Raw genomic sequence first — 19,863 nt, 5'->3', positions numbered from 1 at the left:
TATGTAATACACATAATAACATAATAACAGAGAGTACATGTGTATCAGCAGTACTTCAGAACTTCCTTTAAATGGCTGTGCAGTGGTGCAGACATGCAGTGTGTATCAACACTAAAACCCCTGAATGCAAAGACAAAACGCTCATGCAAACAGCAGTGTAAAGAGATGAATCCAGAATTAAAGACAGACAGGCAGTATCCACGAACCGTGTCTTTAGAGTGGCCCATTAGGAAGAAATATGGGGAGCTTAGTGTGTCACCTTTCATGCACATGGAGAGGTTGGAAGGTACCAATCCTGAGGGAAGTAATACAAGTAAAGACTACACCGTCATTAGAAACAACACAGCAGGGCTAATACACAGGGACGAAGATTAGCAGTATTATTACAAACATTCATCTTGCACAGAAATAATTGTTAGTAAGTAGCGACGTACTATGTACAAATCTATTATGTTACTGTAAATAGAGATGATGAAAGTGTTAATAAAGGAGGACTGCAGATTTCCTTCATTAGCCAGTCCAAACCCACCATAATCCGGCACCTGTCCTGTCCCCCTCTTCAGCAGCAGGCGCACCCTGCGGCCCCCCGCCTTGATCAGCTCGATGGCGCGGGCGTGGGTCATGTCCCGTGTGCTGTCTCCGTTTATCTCAATGATCTGATCTCCAACCTGTAAAACACACACCGATGAGACAAGCTTGATCTGCTTTACCCTCTGCTGCTGCTCCGCATGTTTCCCAGGGACTTAAGAGGCGATTACATGACGCGTTCAGGAACACTTGTTCGGTTGAGCACAAGTTTAAGAGGGCAAAAAGAGCAGTGTCCACTTGAGACTAGAGCTTGGTTTATGCTGCAGCTCCTAATTCTCCATTTTTGATTCTGCACGAGTTGTGTGTGTGACTCAGGGAAGGTCAGTCTGTCTTATGTTGCCCCACTCTGCTGCAATAACAGACTACAAAGGAAGTAACCCTATAAGTTACATTGAATAAAAACTGAAAATACATGTTTTAGCTGAAACAGACTTTGCATATAGCTTATATAAGACGTTGGTTGGTGCATCAATAACAGCAGAGATAAAGCGTCAACAGTGCGAGACAGTTGAATGATATTTCACATTAAAGCAAAGTGCAGGTGATGGAGATAAAGCACAAGCATTTTTACTGTATAGTCTGTTTAGTCTGACATCTGCAGGAATAAAAGACCACGATTCAAAAGGATTTGGCAAAAAACTTCAAAGGGACTCATGATTCTTCCAAAGCTTTTCAAACATGCTGGCGATTCAGAACTGAAGAAGTAACTTGGATGAGTGGAAACGCTTTTGTCCAGGTGACTGAAGTGAACTCCTTTTGCCCGAGAGATTACACAAACATTTATAACTGAGTGTGAATGACATGATGTATATTCTAGCTTTAGTTTGGACAGGGCGCTTTACTTCTTAAGCTTAAAAAATAGCCACATGAACCAATCATTTATTTTGTTTTTTTGTGATTAAAAATGCTTAACTCCAGAGCTCTTTGGACGTTTTATTAAATGGTTTGGGTCTGATACATTTCAAACAGTATTGCAAAGCAAGACTTAATACTGAAGATGGAGCATAAATAACATTGTGTCTCATAATGATTGAAATTACCTGTTTGTCTGGACATCTCAATATCTATTGTGATAGGGTGACAAAAATGATCACTTGGTAAATGCAAATTATTCAGTTTCCATCGATCCCGACAGTTTTCTTTGTGTCATTTCACTGACTTTTACAGTGATATTTGAAATGCTTGTGTCTTCTGGTGCGACCCTCCCTGCCCTCTTACCCTCATCCTGCCATTGCGTATAGCAGGGCCATCTTCTGCCAGGCGTAACACAAACAGGTCCATCTTGTACTCTCTCCCCCCTCGAATACTGAAGCCGAAACCTTTGGAGCTTTTTTCCAACTCCACTGTGAAGTAGTCATAGTCCTGGAAGCACAGACCACAGCATTTAGTCACGTCCAGAGTGAAGATAATGTCTGTGCGGCTGTCGAACCCACCAAACACGGCATTTTAGGATCAGGAACCTAAATGTGTACATCCTTTTACACTTTGTTCACTGTAAATCGTAATATTGATTCCTGCAGAACGGTTAAGCCCCGTCTCTTCATAGTGGCATATCACCGTGTCAAACAGCAGATTTTTATTCACATGTTTTTATGTTTGAAAAGTGGCTACATAACTTATGGGTAGATTATATTGACAGAAATTAAAATCTCAGTAACCCGATGAATATTAAATGCACAGAAATGTATTAAAACGTGTCTTTAAACATATTAGTTGAGGTTTAACTGAAATGCCTGTAAAATATATAACAAAAATGCAGAAATACAAAGTTTACAACATACACACATCAGCTTTTGTGACTTCAAAATAACATTCACAATATTATTTACATTTGATATGCTGTCCATCTCTAACGTAACCTTTTAGAACTCTGCATGTGTCACTCTGGGCCTTCATTTTAACAACTTGCAACTAAGGGATGTGGGCGGGGATAGGGGGTAGGTAAAAACAGGACTTTTCTGAGCACTTGAGCCTCAGCTACAGGCGTGAATGAATAAAAACACAACTTTGAGTAAACTAATCATAAGGAAACACTGCTGTAACCAGGTCATAAGCTCATGATACGTCCCCTTTAACACGATCATCCCTGCGTCTAACTGCACATTACCTGTCTGAAGTCGGGCGGGATCCCCAGGGGGAACTGCGCCGCTGTGGGGTGGCCTCTGAAGTCCAGCAGGCCTGGAGGGTGCCTGTAGTCCAGAGTGGGGGGTTGGCGGTAGTCGGTGACCGGGGGGTGGCGGTAGTCCACTGGGGGCTGCCTGTAATCAGTGAAGGGCGCATGGCGGAAGTCAGGTTTCACATCCTGCCTGGCCTTAACCTCTGACCTGGGAGTGAAGAATACAGTATTATAGTGCGCACTGCTCTCTACATCTTTGTCTTGGATATGCTAAAGAAAGAAGAGAAAGAGTGTTTGTACCCTTGTGGAGTGGTATAGTTTTATGTCCCAACATATTTCACTTATTGATAGTTACTGCACTCAAAGCCATTCCAGTCTGACAATATTAATATGTGTCAATACATTTAACTTGTTAATGTGAAAAAATGTCTGTAAATGTCAAGATGCGATGTTTATTAATGTCAAAGTGATGTCTGTTTATATCGAAACGTGACATCAAATAAGGGAAGTTATAATGATGTCGTATAGTAATTATTATTCAAATATTCACATTTTTATTCGTAAATATTTTCTGCCTAGACACCTTCAGTGACCATATTTCAACCTTTATGTGGTTAAAAATGTATTAAAAGTCTCAATGTACAATAGAAATAATTGTTTGACTGGTCGAATAACATATTGGTATACTGTGTGTATTGTACTTATACTTGTAATGGTATATACTTGAGGTGGGTACAATGTATCATGTACTGTATTCAATAAAGTGTACATTGAATTAGTGACACAAATGTTTCAGCTGACACTAAACTCAATCCAAACTGGGATGGATCATGTCTTTTGGCTGCATTGAGTTTATTTGGCCACATTACAATTAAAAGAACATCATTTTAATTCAGTGACACATTTTCTGAGTATGAAAAAAGAAGCAGCAGCAGCATCTTATAAAGTGTGCTGTAGGCTAGATTTGAGAACTGAGCTAAAGTATTCTGACAAACAACCTCATTTCTGCTGTCAAATTTCTGATTGTGTGAACGCTCTAGTCTGGTGCGGGTCACATCCACACGCAGCTCCAGCTTCATCTGTGCATCAGGAGCGACCTTTGACTAAATTATTCACTGAGACTGACGGAGCAAAGTGGTGTTATGCAACAGAAGTGGAAGCTCCTGTCTGAGAGTCTGAGACGAGGAGAAGTCCTTCTACAGAGGAGCGGGCATCAAAAGGCCAAGGAGAGTATGATTATTCACATGTAAGAGTGAACTTGCCCTGGGAATTTCTCTAAAGCTCTATCAGTGTCTCTGAACTTTGTCTGTGCTTTTTTATTGAAATGAGAACTCAGCAGAATATCAAGAAGGTTTTGCAACTCAAATAAACCAAATACCAGTGCTAATTTTGTCAACTAACATGTTGTTTCATCAACAAAACAAAAACTAAATAAGAGTTCATCAGTGATGGTTAAAACAATGCAGATATTTCAGTGGATTCAAAAAGACTGGCACCTCTTTATAATAACTACACTTTAATTTGCCTTAATAAAGCATGAACAAAGACTTAATCTAAAATGAACCAATAGTTGGGCTAGTTAAGGATTCAGGCTAAGTAACAGTTTTATTAATACCCTAATCCATGAATTAAGTATTTACCAATCCTGAATCATTGTTAGTCAATTTAATTATGAATTAAAACATATATATTATGCATTATTGGTATTATTGGCCTCTGAACATGCTCTTGAGTACCATTACTTGGGCATTTCATGTTTTAGAACTGAAATAATCTTTACAAAAAGCACTCATGACGCCATAGTAGTCAGGCATTTGCCACGTCAGGAATTGAGTTAGAGTTCCATCTACTGCCTGCAGAGGGATTAATTTACCCTGACATGCTAACGTAGCACGCAGTTGTCATGAAAGCAAATAGATGAGCTCCACCTATGATGTCACACATCTGAGGCTTAGAGGGAGAGGATTTATCAGACAAGCCTGAATGAAGCTAAATATAACTCCAGGTATGTTTATGATAAGGGAACAATGGTGGAAAGCTCAAAAAGTGAATTCTGAATAATATGTGTCTTTTAAGTGTTCGTGCTTCAAAGCTAATTAAGGGGTCTTAATTACAAAGTGGCACCGAAACCAAAAGGGAAAACACTTTGCTCATAATTTGAAGGAACTACATAGATTAAAATTCACTATATCAGCATGGCATTTTGTCACTCATAACTAAATTAAAATTGTTTGTCAAAATGAACACTGGTATTTGATCGACTTGGCTGATGAAACATGGCCACAGTAAAACAGTAAATTAGACTGAAACACAGAGCTCCATCCCTGTCCTGAGGCTGTGTCTTACCTGCCGTCGTGGAGGTAAAGCTGGGCCGCGGCCTGTGTGCCAGGGCTCTGCTGGCTCCCAGCGGGCACAGACTGGTTCCCGGGGGCCGCGGGGATAGACACAGGGACACTCTGAACGGCCTGTCCCGGCTGAGGGGGGATGTGACTGGGCGGGGGTACCGGCTGACCAGGCTGCAGCGCGGCTTGGCTCATTTGGGCTACACTACTGGGCTGGGTCTGCGGGCTGTGTTTCTGGGTCATAGGGCTCTGCTTCTCCGAACTGGGGCCAGACTGAGATCCTGGAGGCGAAAAGGCAAAAGAGGAAGCATTTAAAGGGTGAATTGTAGTAAAATGTTGTATATTGCCATGACGTAAAAATGTAAATGAAATTAAAATCAAGGAACCATCCACTTATTGGCACACAGACACATACACATTGTGCTAGGTTTCTATGCTTTGTGACGACATTACATTAACAATTCTGAAACACACAAGGAGAAAAGTTAAAACCGGGCTGATGTGTTGAAGACTGCAGACTGCGAGAGGGATTTACTGTCTAGAGAGGAGGTAGTTACAATAATTAAGCTAGAGCATTTATAACTTTGTGCCAGTCTGATTAGTCGGCACAACGGAATAAGAGCAACGCAGTTAGGTGGACTGATGAGAATGATAGCAGGTTTTGAGGTGTTTAGTTGCAGAAAGTTGTGCGCCATCCAACTGTTCACGTCATTAAAGCAGTCTAACACAGCAGGCAGGCTTCCAGGGCCGTTTGGCCTCAGCGGGAGGTATATCATTAGAACTAACCTAATTCTAAACCCATATTTACCCACATCTTTCCTTTAAACCATGTCATCGTTCTAACATTCTATTATTTACTTTAGGAAGTGACTGCGTACAGATCTCAGTCCCGACAATGTGACAAATCTACAGGACACAGAGGCATCCCAGGTTACTGAGTTTTGCAGTATCTAATAGTCTAACTATTCACTAGGAAACGAACCAGGAACCATCTCTATTGTGATCCTTTCTTTACTCACATGACCCAAAATGTTTTATTCTACAGAAACATGACGACATAAACCATGTGGACAGCACTGAGTTTAGATAAGAGTAAGCTGAGACTGACCGGCGGTCTTACCCTCCTCTGGGATGATGTGCAGTGTGACAGTGAGGCCTGCGTCCTTGATGAGCTTCACGATGTCTGCGTGGGGCATGCTAATGATGGACTGTCCGTTCACCGCCAGGATGCGGTCGCCCACCTTCAGCTTCCCACAGCGGTCCGCAGGGCTGCCCTCGATGATACGGCCAATTTTGTGAGGCACCGCTAAAACAGGACAGGTAAAGTCACACCTTCACTCTGCTGTTCTCTACGTGTGTGATGATGGTCTGACAGAGGACATATTTAGACACAGGACTAGGATATTTCACATTCCACTTCTGTTGAACATGTGTGATGCGGTGGGGCCGACTCACTGATAACAGCAGCGTTCTCTGGTCGGTTGAGTGAGCTGATGATGACAAAACCAAAGCCTTCGTTCTCTTTGCGGTGGATGACCACATCACTGGTCTGCAGGGCCACTCCCTCAGGGGCAGGGGTGACTGCGGGGATGCCCACAGCGTGAGCAGCTGCATGGGCATCACTGCGAGGAGAGCTGTGCTGTGTGGAGACCGAGCCAGGGCTGCGGCCGTTCACTGGACATGGCTCACCTGTGGACGAGCACGCACCCAATGAAACGGTTTAGCACTTCAAACTTCAGATACAAAACAAAGACTCATCATCACTGGATCATTTTGTGGAAAAAAAATCCCCACAGAACATAATAAACTAGGAAAACAGAGCAAACTTACAGAAAAAAAAGCTCCACAGGTGACTTTATAGTTCCATCTAGAAAAGGCAAATTAAACTGTCTACACAACCAAAGACATTCAGCACAGATAATGTGTGCCATCACTTTTGCACTAATGGTATTTATGAGACTGTAAATATAGTTTGTTTTGTGGCCTTGGTCCAGGGGATGTAGGACGGAAATGAGCTTTAGCTATATTCTTGCATATTTACTGGTATATTATGTTATTTATTGCATTTTCTAGTTTTACCGTAATATGCATTGTCCCTTTTTTTACATAAATACAGATCACATGATCACTGGAGTCGAACACCACTACAGCCTCACTTCAACACCGCCCTGGGACTCATGATTTAACACAGACTGTTTTCAGCCAAACACAGACTCAAATCTCCTCTTTGGAGACTTGCCAGGTTTGCAGCATTTATTAGACGCAACAGTGCACTCCTCTGCTCCCCAGAGGGATTCCCCGTCAAAGGCAAACTTTTCCTCTGTTTGCGTTCAGCTGAAAGAACTCCTATGCAACTGTCTGTGAACATTTGTTGTATTTATGCTCAGAGTGAACACAGGACATACAGTATAGCACAAGTCAAGCTACAGTGAGATGTGAGGCCAATGATGCAATCTACTACATCCCTTTTAATGTGAGCAAGTCCTCACCAGGCATGTGCAGCCTTCTTCTGACTGTCAGGCTGACTTGTCCGTTGCGAGCAGCTGCGTGCATCAGGTCTATTACATATTTGTGTGGTTTCCCAGCAACCACGTTCTTATCCACCGAAATGAGCTCGTCCCCGGGCCGCAGTCGTCCATCACGCTCAGCGGGAGTGTTCTCTATTATAGCTCCAATAACAATCTGTTCGAGACAATCAATATTAGTAGCGTAGATGAAGGAGAAGAGGAAGAAATAAGGGGAGAGGAGTCAGTGTGATTACAGGAGTGTAGAGATCAGAATAAACACATCTGTCATTGTCAGAGCAGTTAAAGTGAAAATGACAGGTTACACTATACAATTTACAAAACATAATGACCATGATTATGCTAAAAATATTGCCTGTTTTCCCCAGTTTGACCATTTTGGTAACGTTTATACCATTACCTCCTAGTTTGACATGAGCAGCAGATGTAGAGGTAATAAAGCTTAGGACTGTTACACATGTTTTTTTAGTTGTTAAATCTGTTTCCCGACGTTAAACTAATGGAGATTTCAAGATGTTAAATACTAACCTTAGCAGTCAATAGTATTGTGACACTACAGACTGATACTTGTATTTACCAGTAGTGAATGACCCAGTTTTTGGGTTGTTCCACAGCTTTTTTGTTTACTTTTTTCATTGTTTTATTCTTAATGGATGTTTTGCACCGCTGCATCAAACATGGTGGATTTCCATGGATTTCCATTAATCATTCCATCCGGAACAAACTACACAATAGCTACGATTTGACAAATAATAATACACGATAACAACTTTATTTTGTTAAATTATTGTTTAAACCGACACGTCTCTGCATTTTGGATGGAATATCACTTGATGATTCTGTTTTTCAACTTTTATTTCACATGTTTTTCTGCACAAACTTGACTGATGTAAACGTTCTATTCCACCAAACATGAGAACTTGTCACTGAGGATCATGTGGGTCATTTTAGTATATACATTGAAGTAATCATTAAGAAGGTTAAAAATGATGTGGATGAGGTTAAGAGTGTGTGAACCAGCCCGTCCCATACGAGCCTTGTCACGGGCGTCCGGACTCACAGCCTGCACCGCCTCGTCGCCCCCCAAGATCCGAAATCCAAATCCCGTCTTTTCCCTCAAGAGGTGCACTTCCACTTCCTCATACTCGGGACCTGACACAGACACGAGTTAATAAGACATTAAAGGTAAAGCGTGTGCTAAGTGCGGGCTGCGGCGCTCACGTCTGCTCTCGTAAAGGGCCCGGGACTTCTCGTACAGGTCGTAGGGGTCGGGTTTGCTGAGGTCGAAGCCCTCCGTGGAGTCCGGCACTGAGGTCCGGTGTTGGGGCTGGTTTGGGAAGGGTGTGCCGGAGGGTAACACGGGGCCGGAGAGGTTGGTCTGGGGGCTTCCATGCTGGTCCCATTGGTCTGGTAACTACAGGGAAGGGACATTGAAAGCAAATGTTGAAAGAATATCGAATTAGTCTGAAAGGATTTAGAGTACAAAGTTCTTATATAAATGAGGGACAAATAACCATGTAGGTAGTACTTCATACTTTTACTCCTTCAATTTTGAGTAATGTGTTTGTCAGTTCTCATACTTTAGTAAAAGTTTAATTTAATTTACCCACTGTGAGTAAATCTACTTGTGACAAACGCTTCATGTTGACTACATTATTTGAATATTTGTGTTTTTTGCACCGCTCCGTCAGATATGATTTATTTTCCTTGTTTTTCTGTCTAACCTTTAGATTTATTTAATGTTTTCTTTCCAATTTCATCAACTGCAAATAAATACATGTTACATCCAGACAGTTACTCTTACCAAATACAAGATTTTTAGACCAAATGTTTCATTATCTTTCATTTTATACGACCTTAAACGAAGACATTATGTGCTTTTCTTGTTTTTGCTTTCATTTTTGCTGTGACCATAAACAATTGAAGCATACACTCCTGCATTTGTTTGTCTGAGTGTAAGTACTGTAAGTTTTCTCAATACCTAATGAGAGGTTGAGTGTGACAAATACACAGCATGAGTACCATTATATTTTCTTTCCTTTTGTGTACACATGTTTTGTAGTGACACGTCGCTGAAACAAATAAACACACAAACAAACCTCTGCACATAGTGTACTTTGTAGTCCGCTCAGGGAGGTTTCTGATTGAGGTTCACTAAATAATCAAGTGCATTAAATAATCCGGACAATAAAAAGTAGAAAGAAGAGCTGCGAGTGATGTGGTCAGGACAGCCAGACTCATTTGCCAATAAAGCACAAGTCAAAGGGCTCGGAGGCAGATCAGACAAACAACAATAACTCTGTGCTCTCTCAAAGCCGACAGCGAGACAGAGCCGATCACTCACCTGTTTGGACACCTTCCACGGAGAGATGTGGCCTGAGGCGGAGAGAGGCACAGTCAGAATCAGCCAGCAATATTTACAAGAACACAGGCTTTATATTTGAAACCAGACAGCTCAGCAAAATACACAAATGAATGTTGCATGATACTGTATTTTTTAGGCTACACAACGAAAAGTTTAGAGTTAAACTGAAACTCCTTGAGTCTGCACAGTTCAGTTTTGTTTACTATTGATTGGACTGATCCCGCTTTAGCCAAGAAGTCTTGCTTTAGTCCTGGTTTAGTCCTGGTTTAGTCCTGGTTTAGTCCTGGTTTAGTCCTGGTTTAGTCCTGGTTTAGTCCTGCTTTAGTCCTGGTTTAGTCCTGCTTTAGTCCTGGTTTCATACTAGTTTAGTTAGAGTGACAGGGGTTCAAGTAAAATATCTTCATCTTATAAACCTGAAGGTCGATGAGTCCATCTCATTGTCGAGTAGTACATACTATAATTGTGTCCTTGGGCAAAACACTTCACCCACTTTTGTTAATCCTGTCATAGATCAAGTAGACCAGGGCAGTGTATAACATCATCTTCTACTTAATTTTATTTTGCACATTATACAGTTAGATGTTTTCATATTTGGTGGTACACAGCACACTTGCATATACTGCAAGTGTACTTGCAATACTGCACAACCATCTGGGATCTTTATCCACCAAAGAGTGAACTCTAAAAACTCAACAATATGCACAATATTGCACAATATTCACATTTTGCATATCTTCAAAATACTGTTGACAATATTTTCTGATATATGGCCCACCTCTAAGCCTAAGTCCTTTCTGCTGCTATGTTTCCTCTATATAACACTACAGGCCTGTAAAGTCCTGCAACACAAACATTCCTCTACAGTTACTTTGTGTAGCCAAACAATAAACATTGTCTGAAGCGCAAACAGTCCTGATTGTGTAAAAACTCCTGTGTGATGCCTTAAAAAAACCCTCTTTTGACTTTGTTTGTGCTAAACACATTTGCTTGTTGCATTTGTTTTCAGTATAATTACATCATTAGCTGACGGCAAATTTAACCCTCCCCCAAATCTTACACACTGCACGCTTTTCCTCTCCATGTCATTGTGTATCTTTATGTAAGACTCAAACGGGGAGCACACCACTTTGCAACAACAATCTCATCAAGCCATCTCCCTGGTGTACGCACAATATCAAAGACCTACACAGCAGCTTTTAGACTGTGTATGTTTCTGAGACCTAAATACACACACTGGAATAAGGAGGATAACGTGTTGAGGAGGCAAGTGTAAATATGCAGACAGGCAGCACAAAACACGCTCGCTGATGCTCTATCCCGCAGGCACTGTTGATATGGGTGAAGACATCTTAAGAGAGGGCCCTGAATTATTATTCAGCTGATGAGATTTGCTTAGAAAAGACAGGCGTGCAGCTGTTTATGGAAGGAAAAGAAAATGTGGCAATTTGGAAAAGGGCTTGTCTGAGAATTGTGTCTGCAGTTTTCAGCTTGTAATACTATGGTTAAAAAGCTTTGGTTTCAGATATTAGCCATAAAGGTATGAGTTTTAATCTTGTTTTACTGCTAGGGAAAATGGCCCTTTTAATTTGAACACCTTCAACGGTGGATTTTATTAAAGAGGAGGAAAAGAGATTAAGCAGGGTGATACGACAAAAGATGTGATTCTATTATATTTTTTCTTATTAAAGACAATTTTTTTTAATCTGTCTTATTATAATAAGGTTTAAGACCAAAGACAAGACAAAAACAAAATAAACCTCAACTTAAACAACAAATATGCTCTCTACTTCTGCACTATTTACCACTTAAAAGGAAACCAAATGCATTCCTTCAAGATCTAAACTCTTCTATTTCTATGTATCTAGTAATGCCTGTGTGCAGATGTATTGGGAGGACTACGTTACTTTACAGGTGGAGGGTCCAACACCATGGGGATTAGGGCTTTGAGATCAGAAACGATCGATTCTTTACATGCACAAGCTAACGTTAGCGACTTTACACCATGACATGAGTAATTTATTCATTCTGTCGTGTTGTGCACAGTTCAAAGACCTGCCACTGCCTCGCTGCTCTGTGTTTACTCTTGTAATGCACTGTGGTCTGTAGTGACCCATCCAGTGGAAAAAAAAGATTTAAAAAATATGTCAGGCAATTGATTAACCAATTATTGCTCGCTGACCTCGCCATAATTTGTAAAATATTCATCCGTAATGGAGATGTTGATGTAGAATGTTACTTTATGCCAGTAAACCTATCTATCTCCATGGAAACAAGCAGGTGATGCCACAAAGTCAAGTTTACAGGTCAGATATGCGGAGAGGCAAGTCCCTCACAGTAAAAACAAACAAACAAACAAAAATGTTTTGAAGGTTTTAGAAACAAAAATGGTTGTAATTTGAAACTCCATGGAGAAAAGCAGGTGTCGGATCCTCCAGTTACATAATACATATTTACAGATGTTTATAAATCTGGACCATATAAATTACCAAATTAAAATAAGTATTAAGAAAGTACATTTTGCCTATAATAATACTCGATTGGACATCAAATAAAAAAATGCTACAGTGTGGTATGAAAAGCCTTCTGTCTTCCCCGGAGCTGTCCATGGTGCTGACGTGATTCAGCCGCGTGGCAGCAGAGGGAGCCGCTGTGGGAGGCCGTCACTGATGCGTGTGTTCAGTGGGGAATAGGAAAGCCCTTAAGGAATCCTAATAACCAATTCAGGGGAAACTTTTCATGATGACCCAGCCACAGGAAAAGCGGTGTTAGCTACAGGCCACTTGTCCACTCCGATTAGAAGAGGTGTGCTGTCCTCACAGACACTTTTAAGAGTAATTTAAATGCTAATACTATGCCTCTTCATACATGCTGGACGCTCCTGTGCATGCTGATGAAGAAGAACTGAGGGTCAGTGGGGGCTGGGGCTCTCTTTCTTCTTTCCTCCACGTCTCTCTGCCCTTCTTTCTTCCCCTCTCATGTCTTCTGTCTGTCTTTCTCTTCTCTCCATTTCTCCCTCTCTTTTGTTCTCATTCCCCTCTTCTATAGGCTACGTCATAAGGCGCTGGTACAGCTGGCAGCCCGGTGTAAACGCTCTCTCTTCTCTCTCACACTTATTGTGCTTTATCTCCTATATTTTGTAAATATAGTTAGGATATTTTTTCTATTTTACTGTACGATAGGGACACGCGCTGGAATAGTTTTTTAATTCAACTGTTTTTTGACTTTTTTTCGGCTGGATTTGAGCGTTTTTCGTTGCGTTCGTTGTGTTGTTGTGACGTGAGCTAGCTCCGAGCGAGCCCACCAGCCCCTCCCCCCCCCGCGCCCTCCGGCTGCGCTAAAGTACGGCGTTGTTGTTGTTGTTGTTGTTGTTGTTTTATGGCGGTTGGCATCCGAGTGTTGCATTACCGCCAGACTTTATTCCTCAGACGTTTCGTAGTCCTCAGACTCTGTCGTAGTCCGTAAAAGTACTCCTCCCATCGCTTTGGCGTTACAAAGCCCATGAGGTCATGATGTGTTTTTGTGACTAGAATAGTTGTGTCAGAGACCAACCGGCTTTATTCCAGGGAGACTCTTCTTCACCTTCCTCGCCCTCTTTGACGTTCGGTGCTTTGGAAGTACAAAGCCCATGAGATCATGGGACGTCTTTGTTGTTTTACAAAGCCCATGAGGTCATGGGACGTCTTTGTCGTTTTATCCTTTAGAAGTCCTTCTTCCATCACTTTGGCGTTTCTAGGCCCATGAAGTCCAAGCGCGTTAGAACATCCTCTTGCTCCTCATCCTCGGCTCAGTCTCCAACACCCCCCACCTCTATAAACGTTTACCCAGCCCTGTGCTACATAAGTAAGCAACCACAGCCTGACACAAACCCTGTGACTGGATCGCCAGAACGTTCCGCAGATTGAACTCCCGCCCATTATTCCGAAACCACAAGGCCAACCCGGCCCTTTCCCTATCATAAGCCTCACAGCAAATCAGCACATGCTCGACAGTCTCTGGCACCCGACAGTGACCACACAGACCGGTCGGATGTTTGCCTATCCTACTCAGTGACCAATTGAGTCCAGTATGGCCAATCCTCATGCGGGCGAAGGCCCTTTCCTCCCACGCGTTCCTGCCCATAGACCCGCAAGGACCCACACTACCCTGTATGTGATAGAGATGCCGTCCAGTAACACAGTGGCTCCAAAATTCCTGCCAAAGGCCGACCACATGACTCTTGATAACAGGCTTGATTTCAGATTTGCTTAACTCAACCGCCACATCAATTGATGGCCGCCGAAGGGAACGTTTAGCCAGTGCATCAGCCATTTCGTTACCATCCACCCCCACATGGGCAGGGACCCAAATGAAGGAAACCCTCACATCCTTCCTGGACAGGGAGAGCATCAGACAGAAGATGCCATTCAACACATCCTGTCTGCAATCCGATTTCCCAGATTTAATGCTTTGCAATGCAGAAAGGCTGTCAGAGGCCACCACAATGCCGCAACACTGCAAAGCAGATTCCGCCCATTCCAACGCCAACCGTATCGCTATAAGTTCCGACGTGAAAACAGAAAGGCGATCTGTCAACCTCTTCTTGACCGCCAGCCCCAGGTCAGGCACAAAATAAGCGGCGCCAGTACGCCCACTCTCAGGATCCCTAGACCCGTCGGTATAAATAAACACATCACCTGAGTGCTTATCGATGAGCGCTTGAACGGCAAACTGCGGTGCCCTCCCAGCGACTCCTCTAAGCTTGCCATGCAAGCTAACATCGTGTCGTCGGTACACGTTTATATACACGTTTATATGAAAGAGGAACTTCACGAACGATCGGGACACACACTGGAATCGCTTTAAATTAACTTGTTTTGACTTTATTCGGCTGGATTGAGTGTTTTCGTCGTGTTGTTGCGATGTGTCTTGGCTCTGAGTCCCCCGGCTCCGGCCCCGCCCCCCGGCTCCGGCCCCGCCCCCCGGCTCCGGCCCCGCCCCCCGGCCGGCGCCGTACCGCGTTTCCACAAAGGAGGAACTCATGAAACTGCTGAGAACAGTCGTCTTACCCGGAGATCGTCACGTTATCCCGTCGCAATACTGACCTAACCTAATACTGATGTGCAATTCTGTCGTATGTGCAATTACTGTGAAATTCATGTGCAATTCATGTGCAATTACTGTGAAATTCATGTGCAATCTATGTGCTGTCGTGACACATATTCATGTGCAATTACTGTCGTGATCACATGCAATGGTATTTATGTATTTATTGTCTATGGGAGTTTTTATTTATTTATAGGAGATCTTCTACTGAAAGTGTTTTTCAGACTTCCTATAAGTGATCTGTTCTTCTGGATCTACCTCTGTATCTACCTGCGTTACACCAATGAAATTTCCCCATGTGGGACAATAAAGGAATATCTTATCTTATCTTATCGATCTCTTGTACCCTTCCTCTCCCCATTTCTCTCTGTCTCTCTTTCTCCTCCTGACCTCATCTTTCTCTTCCCTCTTCCCTCTCCCCTTCTCTCTCAGTGTCTCTCCCCCTTCTCTCTACTCTCTTTCCTTCCTTGTCTGTCGCTCTCTATTTCTTTCCCTCCTTCTCCATAATTTCTCTCTCTATTTGTCTCCAATATTTGTCTTCTGTCTCTCTCTTTTTCATTTCTTCTTTCAATCCATCACTTTTCCCTCTCTCATTCCTCTCTGTCTTCCTCCCTCTCTCAGGCAGTGTAGTCAGCCTCTTTGGCAGACGTGCTCGACAGACTATAGCACGCTGTGACCTGGAAGCCGCTCAGAACTGCACCTGATTGGCCCCTCACACATAAACAGTGCCTTCTCCTCATTGGTGGGCGCCAAATGTTTCCCGATTGCAGTTGGCTTGTCTTAAAACTCTGTGCGACGACTCTGGATCCGTGCCCACACAACAACAGGGCACAAATGTCAGCATCTGCGTAAAAATTCGAAGCTATGAAAAGGTAAACACGACGGAACAAGGTGACATTTGGTTCTGGTGAGTCACAGGAAAGGAAGACCTCTTGTTCACCCTGCGGGGAGGAGCCATGTGAGCGCAGTCAGGGAGGCTTTCCACAGTGTCGGGCTTACAGTCCCGCTGGGGCGTCTGTGGGAGGTGGTCCTGCAGCGGAGAAGGGGGGGCTGGCCGCGGTATTAAATGGCTTGTGTCATCTTTACTAACTCGGCTCCAATTTGATGTGATTGAAAGGTGCAGTAAGCAGTTTTCTAGCGTTGCTTTTGTCCCACACAGTTGCACGGTGTTGGCACGATACTAACATTTGAAACTTTATTTTGATACTAACAAATACCAAATTAATACTGTACCTCAATGGTAACAAAGAAAACACAAAGTTTATCACAAAATAATAGCACTGTCTTTATCTCACCAGGTGGTCTTACCCTAGTTCTGATCAAGCTCATTCTGAGACAGCTCAGGAAAAGTTTTTATAATAATAAATAAATAAGTACATTTTTTGTTCTATTTTAATTAATATTTGAAGAGTTTACTTGAAAAAACAGATCAGTGCCATTGGAAAAAAACGACTGAAGGCTTAAACTTACTATTTGTCCATCAGCATTTTCAAAGCCAAATCTTCAGTGTTTTAATTGAATAATAATATCATTCCATCCTTTCTTGAGCAAATCCCTTCAACAATACAATTATTAATATGTGTAGCAGATGATTTTAAAACTGAGATATCCGTTTTTGGAAATGCACTCCGTCTTATTCAAATGAGTGTAGAGTTTCAATACTTGGATTACCCTTAGACTATTAACATTCATTTAGTTAGTCATTTACTTATTTTGTTTTTCTTGCTAAAAATACCTAAAAAAACATGCATTCTTACTGTGAGCGGGCTTGCCTCTCCACAGAGTTAACCAGTAACTTGGCTTAGCGGTGCAACAAGCTTGTCACTAGTAGATACATTTAATGCCATACTGTGGGACATTCCAAACGAAGCAATAACATCCTCACTGAGACAAGCACGTGGCAGACCTTCCAGTAGAAATGTTACACCTTTGAATAAAATGCCCTTTTGCTAAATCAAAATATAAATTTTGCATTTTTTTAAGTACCATATTAACAGTGTGAGAAAATATCAAAATTTGGTCATCTGCATTTTTAACTCTTGTTGATAACTGTGTATGATGATTAACCCTAATTTCACACTGTAAGAGAAATGCTACAGGCTGTGAGAGGGAAAATGTGAATCTTGTCAGTGACTTGTCAGTCAAAGTGGAAAGAGCTGCAGATTCACTATTATCATTTAGGTGACATTGTAAAATGACACACTGAATAAATGTACAAATGTTTGTTTAAAAAATTAAAAAAATGCCTTCAAAAAATTGCGTTGTTATTGCATAAGTTAACCACCAGGGGGCATAGGCTGGTTCTGAATGGGCTTTAGATTCACAGCCACTGCACAAAATCCTCAGCAGCACATTGGCCCCTGCTCAGAGACAAAAAACAATTAGCAGTATATTAGCTGTAAAACCTGAGCGTTGTGCATGTGTGGAAGTGACTGTCCTGAGTGTAATGAGGAGTGATTCAGAGAATGACTTACAGCATACAATCAATCTACCCTGGCCACTGAAATGACTTTATCAATACAAGTCTATAAAGGGTCACTTAGGTGGAAATAAACTCCACTTGGATTGGAAATGTTTTTCAGTGATTAAGATGTTAAAACAGGCTCTATGTTCCTTTTCTGGTGAGGGTCTGCCACCCAAGAAGTTATTGCTTTTCCTTAAATTTTCCACAGTGTGACATTTAATATCTATCTCCATAGATATAAGCAGGTGGTACCAGCCCAGGTTACAGGTCAGATCTGTGGAGGAGCAACCATATGCTTTTCAAGGTATAGAATGATATAACTGTAAAAGAATGAATGCATGCAAGATAGATTCATTAGTGCAATACAGTGAAAAATCAACATCTCCATGGAGACAATCATGTGGTGGATTCCCCATGTGAAAAGTTACATAGTCTTTAATTAACGTAACAGTTTGTAACTTTTTGGAGGTGGCACGTCACCTGCATGAAGCTATGGAAACAGAAAGTTAAAACCAGTCTTCTGAACATTCTCTACGGCGATAGGTAAGATTTTGGAGTAATTATTAAACTATTCAAGTATAAAAACAGTGCGTGTGGTATGAAAGCAATTTGTCACTGGCTTGGAGGAGAAAGTGCTTTAAAGTTCAAGTCAGACTTTAACCCTATGGCAAGATCCATCTTCTTCTGCCGCTTTATCCGGGGCCGGGTCGCGGGGGCAGCAGTCTGAGCAGGGACTCCCAGACTTCCTTCTCCCCAGACACTTCCTCTAACTCCTCCGGGGGGATCCCGAGGCGTTCCCAGGCCAGCCGAGAGACATAGTCTCTCCAGCGTGTCCTGGGTCTTCCCCGGGGCCTCTTCCCGGTGGGACATGCCTGAAACACCTCCCGAGGGAGGCGCCCAGGAGGCATCCGAAACAGATGCCCGAGCCACCTCAGCTGGCTCCTCTCGACGTGGAGGAGCAGCGGCTCTACTCCGAGCTCCCCCCGTGTGGCCGAGCTCCTCACCTTATCTCTAAGGGAGCGCCCAGCCACACGGCGGAGGAAACTCATTTCGACCGCTTGTATCCGCGATCTTGTTCTTTCGGTCACTACCCAAAGCTCATGACCATAGGTGAGGGTAGGAACGTAGACCGACCGGTAAATAGAGAGCTTTGCCTTTCGGCTCAGCTCCCTCTTTACCACAACGGTCCGATGCAGCGACTGCATCACTGCAACCGCTGCACCGATCCGCCTGTCGATCTCACGCTCCATCCTTCCCTCACTCGTGAACAAGACCCCGAGATACTTGAACTCCTCCACTTGGGGCAAGGACACTCCACCCACCTGGAGAGGGCAAGCCACCTTTTGCAAGGTAGGCCACCTATGGCAAGATGTATTTTTAAAAGACGCAGGGCCAGGCTTGCATGTCGAACAAATAACACTAAAGCTGAGCAATTTCATCTCCTTGCAGGTGGTTGATGCAGCAGGGGAACAGAGGAAGAGGGAAAGGGCCATAATCCACATGCTTCTGGCAACATTACAACAACTTGAAAACATCTGCTCTATTAAATTCCTCCTAACCTGTCCCGCCTGTCGTTTTACATTTTGATTTATTCTCTCATACAAGGTTACATTGTGACGTCACGTGCAGAAATGGGCTCTAGAGAAAAATACAAGGTCTTTTAAAGGAACACAGACAATAATTCATTTGTGGCATGGAAAGGAACCAGATGTGAACTACATGTGAATTGGTTACAAAAAGGAGGACTAGGAGGCAAAAGTAAGTTTGTTAGGATATTATATTATTTTATTTTATGCACAATTATCCTTTATGAGCTTTTAGTAATGCTTTCTCATCATTAGTGTATTCAGATTCCTGCATGTTTAAATAAGACTCCATTCATTTTTCAGTCATAAGTAAATAAATATAAATTCACTGCGTGTTAGAGGCGGGGCTTATCAATATTGCATTTTTCAACAGGAAGTCAATGGAGCCGTTTCTATTACTAAGCTATTTTAGTTCAATTTAGCAGTTTACAATGGAGAAAATGTAAAAATAATGATTTGTGTATGTTATAGTTTATTAGCTGCGCCTATGACTTTTGAAATACTTTTACCTGGTTTTTAACATTTTAAATACCACATTAATTTGCTGTTATGTTTTTATTTATTTTGACATGCACCGTTTTATATTTTTATAAACTGTATTGTGTTTTTATTTTTTAAATGTGTTTTAACATTGTAAAGGACTTTGAATTGTGCTCTATAAATAAATTTGATTGATTGATTGATTGATATTACTAAGTACTTCTCTCCTTTAATGTTTTAACAATATCTCCACTGTTAAAGTAGCATTCTACACTACTTGCCATTGGGGCAGACTGCCATAAACTTGGCTGTGAG

The 19,863-nt window shown here is 42.3% G+C and overlaps 1 protein-coding gene across 6 annotated transcripts in view; it reads right to left on the bottom strand.

The window, feature by feature from the left end:
- magi2b (membrane associated guanylate kinase, WW and PDZ domain containing 2b) overlaps window positions 1-19,863 on the bottom strand; it is a 125,779-nt gene that overhangs the window by 2,809 nt on the left and 103,107 nt on the right. For 2 of the 6 annotated variants that reach the window (XM_072435666.1, XM_072435667.1), the window contains exons 12-21: window positions 9,916-9,947; window positions 8,793-8,985; window positions 8,608-8,723; window positions 7,536-7,728; window positions 6,502-6,735; window positions 6,155-6,352; window positions 5,051-5,327; window positions 2,696-2,912; window positions 1,807-1,950; window positions 530-668 (exon numbers count right to left, since the gene is read on the bottom strand). In XM_072435666.1, the coding sequence (XP_072291767.1) occupies window positions 530-668; window positions 1,807-1,950; window positions 2,696-2,912; window positions 5,051-5,327; window positions 6,155-6,352; window positions 6,502-6,735; window positions 7,536-7,728; window positions 8,608-8,723; window positions 8,793-8,985; window positions 9,916-9,947 (1,743 nt within the window). Of the gene's footprint in view, window positions 1-206; window positions 296-529; window positions 669-1,806; window positions 1,951-2,695; window positions 2,913-5,050; window positions 5,328-6,154; window positions 6,353-6,501; window positions 6,736-7,535; window positions 7,729-8,607; window positions 8,724-8,792; window positions 8,986-9,915; window positions 9,948-19,863 lie in introns of all 6 variants that reach the window. The other 4 variants (XM_072435670.1, XM_072435671.1, XM_072435669.1 and 1 more) reach the window with 3 other exon arrangements.

Source organism: Eucyclogobius newberryi, unplaced genomic scaffold (assembly GCF_026437365.1).
Source record: "Eucyclogobius newberryi isolate DKJ021-1_F unplaced genomic scaffold, fEucNew1.0.hap1 SCAF_7, whole genome shotgun sequence".
In the NCBI taxonomy this organism is placed as follows: domain Eukaryota; kingdom Metazoa; phylum Chordata; class Actinopteri; order Gobiiformes; family Gobiidae; genus Eucyclogobius; species Eucyclogobius newberryi.
The sequence above is the reverse complement of the archived record's forward strand: the minus strand, read 5'-3'. Positions and strand labels throughout refer to the sequence as shown.